General features: G+C 43.1%; 1 protein-coding gene across 3 annotated transcripts; it reads right to left on the bottom strand.

Annotated features, from left to right (window-relative positions):
* Positions 1-352: 352 nt before the first annotated feature.
* LOC116209364 (condensin complex subunit 3) lies at positions 353-6,781 on the bottom strand. Of its 3 annotated transcripts, none has more exons than XM_031542978.1 (12): positions 6,263-6,781; positions 5,628-5,831; positions 5,073-5,218; positions 4,703-4,974; positions 4,203-4,303; positions 3,895-4,042; positions 3,382-3,821; positions 2,657-3,162; positions 2,492-2,552; positions 2,058-2,336; positions 1,341-1,602; positions 353-1,161 (listed from the first exon to the last, which is right to left on the bottom strand). In XM_031542978.1, exons 1-12 carry the CDS (start codon positions 6,647-6,649, stop codon positions 845-847), a joined length of 3,123 nt encoding a protein of 1,040 aa, XP_031398838.1. In that variant the 5' UTR covers positions 6,650-6,781; the 3' UTR covers positions 353-844. The 3 variants fall into 3 exon arrangements, with proteins under 3 accessions (XP_031398838.1, XP_031398839.1, XP_031398841.1); XM_031542979.1 differs by having other exon boundaries at positions 4,203-4,294; XM_031542981.1 differs by lacking the exons at positions 353-1,161; positions 1,341-1,602 and adding an exon at positions 1,611-1,775.
* Positions 6,782-7,483: the final 702 nt, after the last annotated feature.

Raw genomic sequence — 7,483 nt, 5'->3', positions numbered from 1 at the left:
ACTGATATGGACTGGGCATGAATAACAAGAAGATCAATAAAAATAAGCCCAATGAGCCGGCAGAAGTGCAATGATGCCCATGCTTATTTTGCGCGCGCGCGCACACACATACATTAAATTTATATGCATATACATGGCGGCTTAAGGAAAGGGTAATTAATCCTCCACCTCGGCTTCAGCTCCGGTCTCCCTCTCAGATCAGTAATCCTCTGACAACTCAATCTGAAGTATGAAGTCTGAACCCTCCTTTTCCTTCCCCCTCACGGTCACCTCACCGGACGGAAATCACAAAACCACCATCTCCGCCGCCACACTTTGAGCCTCAGCCTCACCAGTCACCACCATCCATCCATTTTAATACAATACCATATAATGATAGGATAGAGTAGAACACAATAGAATAATATTAACTCCCATATCATCTTTGTTTTTTTGCTTAACTCGAGTATGGCTAGCTAGGCTCACCTCACCATTTTAACACACTACAATTACTAATAATAATAGCATATACAAATAAACGGATACCTACTACTATGACACGCCGTCGTTTTATATGCTTCGGGGACCACGACAACTCAAAAGACTGCTACTCGATGTGAGTTATATGATTCACTGACACAATCTGTCTTGCCCCTCCCCCATCTCAGGATAATAGCACATGCATGCATGCATGCCGATGCTCAAACATCCGAACCCACCCCGCCCTACAAATTCTATTCTATTCTATTCTTAAACATACATACATACTTCTGCGCAGCTACCTTAAATTCCCAACCCTGATGCCATCAATAACCCTCCCACAACTAACAACAAGACAACCCCACCTTGCGCACGTCGCCTGAAATTATTCAGATCCATCTGACTCCTCCTCAGAAGTCACATCGGAAACTTCACTCTCGTCCTCTTCATCAATGTTGGTCTCTCTCTTGGCCATCCTCGTAAGTGCTGCGGTCTTGCTTGCTCTCTGTGAGCGGGCACTCGCTGTGGCAGGGACACCAGTGGCTACAGAGGTGGGCGAGGCTGCCAGTTCCTCGTCAGAAGACCACTCTTCACGCCTCGCTTGTCTCCGCTTGCGGGTGGGCCTGGCCGATCCTGGAACTGGTGTTTGTGGCACAGCCATCGGACCCCCTGCATCCAATTCGAAGCTGATCTCTAACCTCCCTGCATACAAGAAATTTGCAAGGCTGCTGAGTTGTCAAAATCAATTAAAAGAAATTCATTCGGCCAAAACTCGCACTCTCCTAGTTAACATGATACACAGACCACAAAACCAAAACCATACCAATAAATAAAATTACTAAAACGTGAAATCAATGGATTGCTTCATTCATCCAACTCACTTAAGATTTGATTTGCTTCTTCTTGCGAGAATTCTTGATCATGATGTTCATCCAGTGCCTTGAGATGCTCCGCCAAGCGGTTTAACTCCTTCGAGAGATCTTTCTCTGATGACACGGCCTCATTTACATAGAACAAGAGCCTCCTCATTAGCTTTACTGCGTGCTGTTCTGTTGGTCGGAATTTAATCAGGACAAGGATTCTGGAAAGGGCTGAGATATATGACCTCTCAGCTGGAGTCTTCTTTGCCGGGAAACCAACCACCTTGAGAAACAAGGAATCTAGATGAGCTTCAGATGTTAAAAATAGGCTACACGAGGGGATTATCTTCAGCAAGTCCAATATTTCTGTTACAGGTTATTTGCCTTCACACGCCTGTTAATCAGTTAGGATCTGGCACCACCACATTGGCAATTCCTCAAGACATCCTACAGAAACTGGTGCATCACTACTGTCAACTTGCAGAAATTGAAGTACGATAAGTTCCATGAATTGGGGCACACTGATCTACCCACAGCACTATTGAAATCCACGATAAAATGTCCTTTTCACAGTTTTGCCACACTAACAGGAAAATTTATACCTTGTATCAATGGAGTGGATTCCACCTCCACCGACCACGAGACGATTTGCTTGACAACCTAAGCAACTTTTTCTTTTTTCTTTTTCATCTCATAGGAGTAGGATCTAATATACAGACACGTCTTTTAAAAAGTTACCTCTGTCGCTATGCGGATTCCGAGCCCTTCCTCCCCCCACTCAACTGAAGATTCATCAGAATTATCATAAGTTTCAGCAGAATCTCTAGTATTGTAGCCATTCCCTGCCTTGGTCTCCTTTGCATACAGAGGAGCCTGCATCATCTGCAGCATAAAACGTGACGCTTGGACAGCACGTTTCCGCTTAATAGACACCGTGTGTGCCGAACCTCCTGCATTGCCATTGATTCCAGGCCATATTGATTTCACAGCTGGAATAAATGCCTTTGATACAACCTCCTGCAATTATGAAATAAAATATTTTTTTCAAATGGTTGGAAGGTCCTCCACATTTATGCAACTATGTGCAGAACAAAACAAGGAGAGAGTTGGGGAGGGAGGGGGAGAGAGAGAGAGAGAGATGAGAGAGAAGAATAGGAGAGTATATGACCTGCCTTATGTTTGGGTGAAAGAGACGGATAATGCTCGAAAAACACTGACAGACATTGTCTTAGCCTGTTTAATACTATAGGTGAGTATACCAGTATGAAGGATTCAGAAATTTACAGAAAGCAGGAGGAAGGTGTAAAGATGATCACAATAGGAGCCAATAGGTGTACCTCTGCAGCTCCTTCGTGTGATCACTAAAATACAGGCAGATAAGTTTGACCATAACTAACTGATGCGTAGAAGCTGAAATGCTTGGATATTTGTTGCTTAAGAGAAGAATCTTTGCAAAGCCTTCCCCAAGAACAGCGTGAATCGATTCGCTCTCATCACTTGGCACAGATATAATCCAGTCATCTCTGTCAAATCCAGCATATAAAAGATGAAGTAATTCGACACTTGATGTTTCATCCACGTCGGAGAAATTCACAGATGTCTGGTTATCTTGCAGCTGCATATCAGGATTCTTTCCTGAAGCTCTTTCAATCTCCCATGGTCCATGCCACAGCAGTAGATCAATCAACGCTGTAGAAGCCATTCTGCTAGTCGGGGGAGGGCCATCAACAAAGGATTGCCTCAACTGATCAATTAGCTCTTTACTCAGCTTCCTGTCCAACAAGCCCAATAGACCAAGACATCTAATAGCAACTCGTTGCACATCCAAGTGTACATGTTTTGCCTGTATTCAAGTTATATTAACAAAGTCAGAAGTTCATTAATAGCTTTAGGAAAGGAAATATAGTTCGTGAATAGATGGAGCCATTAAGAAACAAATGTGGAATTTTATAGCAAGTCCCTAATCTGGTTATCGAGCATCTAAGCCAAAACTGACCAAATAAAAAAGAGCATCCAAGCAAATTATAATGATCAAGATTGTAGATTGTGGTTGCAAATATACCCCAGGAAGCAACAAGAATTGAAGAAGATCATCAAGTTTGATAGCCTTGCTTCGAACTGAACCGAATGACTTGGCACTTTCTAGAAGGAGGCCAGTCACAGAAAGGCAATGCATCCACTGGATAGAGTCGGCAGTTCTTTCCCTGCATGGCTGTGCGAGCTCCTCTACAACCTCAAGAACAGCTTCCTCAAACTCACCAGAAGCTGAATGAACTTTCCTCGCAAGGGCAGATACTGCATCAGCCCATTCTCTGTCTCCCCCAAGGTTTATGCAATCACCTAAGGCAACTTTGTTCCCTTCATCATCAATCTCATGCTCAAGAGGTTTCAGCAATAACTCCCGCACAAAAGCACTGGCCATCTTCCTATTTGTGGCATCAGAAAAATCAAGCATTGCACCAAGCAGCAGCAACTGGCGAGAAGCGAATCGATAGTTCGGTCCTGCAGATAGCATAAAATTTAAATAGAAACTGCAAAATTTCAACCCTTCTTGAAAAGATTGAGCTTTGCCTACCAGCATTAATATGAGCTCTGACCAAGTCTATGTAGTCAGAGATTGTCACGGGAAGAATTCTCTCTAGCAAATCATTGCTGTCTGAAGCTTCTGCTGCATATAATGCCGCTTCAGTGCCCACTGCATTTGCAGCATCAGAGCCTTTTTCCTGACGTGCACATCTAATATTTTCAGTTATTGGCTCAGCAGAAGTTTAAAAAAAGATGAGTTGGAATCTGTCAGGATATGAGTTATAACCATAGCCTCCTAAAGAAATAGATGTTACGAGACAATGAGGTTATATGCGTTAAAAGATACACAAAGCTTACTTGTGCTTCCATCAGCAAGTGCCTGCAAATGACCCTCCAATAAAGAGCAACTTCTGCGCCGACAAGCTGGATATTATGTTGGGCAAACTCACCTGATTCCTCTAGCAAGATACGAAAACTGTGAGGAAATTATCTCATCAGGGGTCGGAGTGAGACATAATGTCTAGCAATCTTGAAAAAAGTATGTCAGAGGCAGGTGCAAAATACAAAAAGATGAAGTTATGGGGATCTGTCCTATGCACATGCTTTACTTCTTGTGCTATGTTTTCAAGTCTGCAATCTTTACAGTTCGAAATAAACTTCCTGCTAGACAGAACTCTACATTGTTGATTCTTCATGATCCTAATAAATAATATGCAAAATGTTACGATAAAAAATACAGTTTCCCTAGCAGCGAATCATAAAATTGGCAAATATTAAACTCGAGAATTGATTGAATTCATAAGTAGGTATAGCAACATAGACTGAAGAAGATCGCGAGAAAAAATATCTGAGCTCACCAACTCCAGCATTGTCACTGCTTGAAAACGTGTACTTCTGAATGCCATCAACATCATGCAATCTCACAACTCCAGCTTTCAACAGGGCTAGCATCACAGACTCCCCCACCAACTCATAAGTTTCAACATCAAGATACTTGAGAAGCTCCACAGTGTCTCCCTTGCAGCAATTGACAAGCCACTCATCCTTCAATAACTTGAGGCATTCCTTTACTACAGCATCGGAGCGGTCAGCGAGGCCCCTCTGGAGAATTAATGTTCTAAGCTTGATGCTGCAAGGATTTATTATATAACAGGAATGGGCATATTAGCACATCACACCTGTGATGCTAAGGTGGTGCTTAAGGGTTTCAAATAGGGGAATGGTTACCTGAGGCTCTGTAGAGGAAATTTATTAGCTAGGACACAGTAGGTTGCTTTGCGTACTGACTCGCTCTCATCCAAAGTGCAATCAATTATGACTCGTGAAGTTGCACTTGACGGAGGCAAAGATAACAGAAGTGTCTTACGAACCTCCTGCATATTGACCATGAAAGCTTGTTCAGAGATTGATGGACAAAGCGATGAGAATGGGCAAAACTATGTGCCAGATAATATCAAGCACCAAGGCAAGACATATGCCTATTGAAAACTGTCAACCATGCAACATTATGGGTATGTATTATATATGATTGACAATTCGACAAGCATTGAAGCGAGGTTGTACAACGCCCTTCTTTTGAAAATAAGTATCTATGAAGTCTTTACTGCATTTGGCAGTCATTCCATTGCTCTTCTGATTGAGAGGAAGCAATTACTTAGTCAGAGTATTTCAAACCCTAAGAATTGCCGAAGTTTTTAATATGTTGCCACCTACCACTGACATGATAAAGAAGATCAGGTTGGAAATCTAGAATTCCACAATAAAATAAGAATGCACCCTCACCACATTTTGCTCCAGAGAAAGTGCTTCAAGGAATAGATCGAGGATGTCACTGTTTTCAGATCCATTTACAAAGCGTGAAAGAGCCCTGATTGCATATATCCTTATTACAGGGACCTTGTCCTTCACTCTATGCATCAGAGTCTCTATGACTTCGTCCCACTGCTCATTACCAACGTCGGCATCATCTGGCAGCCTCAGTATGATCTGCAAAAAGTCAGAACAGTACAGATGATGTCGACAATCCATGTGTAAAGTTCTGTAGTTGGATGATGATTCAGAGCTAAAAGACCCCTGATCAATTCGGTGATTCGTTAAGCCATATATATGCTATGGGCCTTTGAAAATATATTCTGATAGCAGAATGAATTGGAAAAAATTTAAACTATAAGCTTTCAACACATCCCCTCTTACAGCTGATATATATCAACGTTGATCTGAATAGTAGCTCGCCGTATTCCACTTGGGTGACAAATTCCAAAGAAACCACCGCCCAATCCAAAAGCAAAATCAATAAAAAAGAGAAAATAACTGAAAATAAGACGGGCGGCCATGCCAGAGGATAAATTGGGGAGAGATAGGGGAAATGAGCTCAAGCTCACTGGATCTATATTGTAGAGTAGGATGTAGGGCGGTACCTCAGATATGATCTGACAGGCGCGGAACCTGGCAGTCTTGCTAGCAGCTGCAGCGGCAGCAAGAAGGAAGTGGAGGAAGTTAATTAAGAAGGAAGTGCCATGAGAGGGAGCTCCGGAGGCGCAGGAGCGGCAGAAGGCGGCAAGGAAGTGGACCACGCGCTCGGAAGCAGGGGCACGGCGCTGGAAGTCGAAGAGAGGAGCCAGGGTTTTGGTGAAGGCGGAAAAGAAATGGGGTTGAGACTGAGAGAGGAGGGAGGAGAGGTCCTTGAGTTTGCGGTTGTGGGTGGCAGAGGAGGTTCGAGTCTCGTCGAGGATCTTGCCGATTTTCTGGGCCAATTGGTTATGCTTCCGAGCTTCTCTGTCGTCCATGCTTCTTCTTCCTGCCATACTTCGGGATGGATGGATGGACGGACGCCGGATTTGATTCTGGTGGGCGGCCGGCCGGGGAGTGGAAGGGAAGGGAATAGCAAGCAGCAGCCACGGGCGAGGCGAGCGGAGCGGAGAGTCTGGCTATGGCTATCCAATAATAATAAGGGACGATATATAAGAATTACTTCTTCTTTTTAAATTTTAATAATTAATAATAATTTTTTTTATTCGTAATATTTCGTTTGCTTTTGCTTCGCTAAAATGAAATGCTTTGAAATTGAATTCGGGCGGGAAGAAGTTGAACCAAGGCCAACGGATGTGAATGGGCCTGGAGCCTTGAGCGTTGGGCTTGTCAATTATTGAAGAAGTCGGCCCACCCTCACGCTGTCGTCTTCGCGCTCAGTGCTACAGTTTGTTGTTTTTCGTTTTTCACTTTTCAATTTTTTTTCTCTGGTGGGTTCTTTCCCCGGCCCACTGGAGTCCTTCATGGATGCCGTACTTTAACTGGAGTTAAAAGTAAACCGTACTATGATATAACAAACAGCCACAGGCAGCGGGAAGAAAATAAGCATTTATTTATTTATAGCTAAACCTAAAAGGGTGGAAGTGGAATGAGAATGCAACTTAAGATTAACCCCCGCTGGGGCGTATCCGAAATGAGAGACAATTCCCCCCCCCTCCCCCAATCATTTTATGGAAGAGTCAAGGAAAATGAGCCGTTACCTTTTTTTATTTTTTATTTAATATGTATGTGAGTCCATGAAGAGATTAAAAAATAGAGACAGTGATTGAAATGATGAGTTTCTCCTTTTATTGTGAGTCTTTCTAAATGGTGTGGTGATTATATGATAG

Source organism: Punica granatum, chromosome 5 (genome assembly GCF_007655135.1).
Source record: "Punica granatum isolate Tunisia-2019 chromosome 5, ASM765513v2, whole genome shotgun sequence".
NCBI lineage: Eukaryota > Viridiplantae > Streptophyta > Magnoliopsida > Myrtales > Lythraceae > Punica > Punica granatum.
The sequence above is the reverse complement of the archived record's forward strand: the minus strand, read 5'-3'. Positions and strand labels throughout refer to the sequence as shown.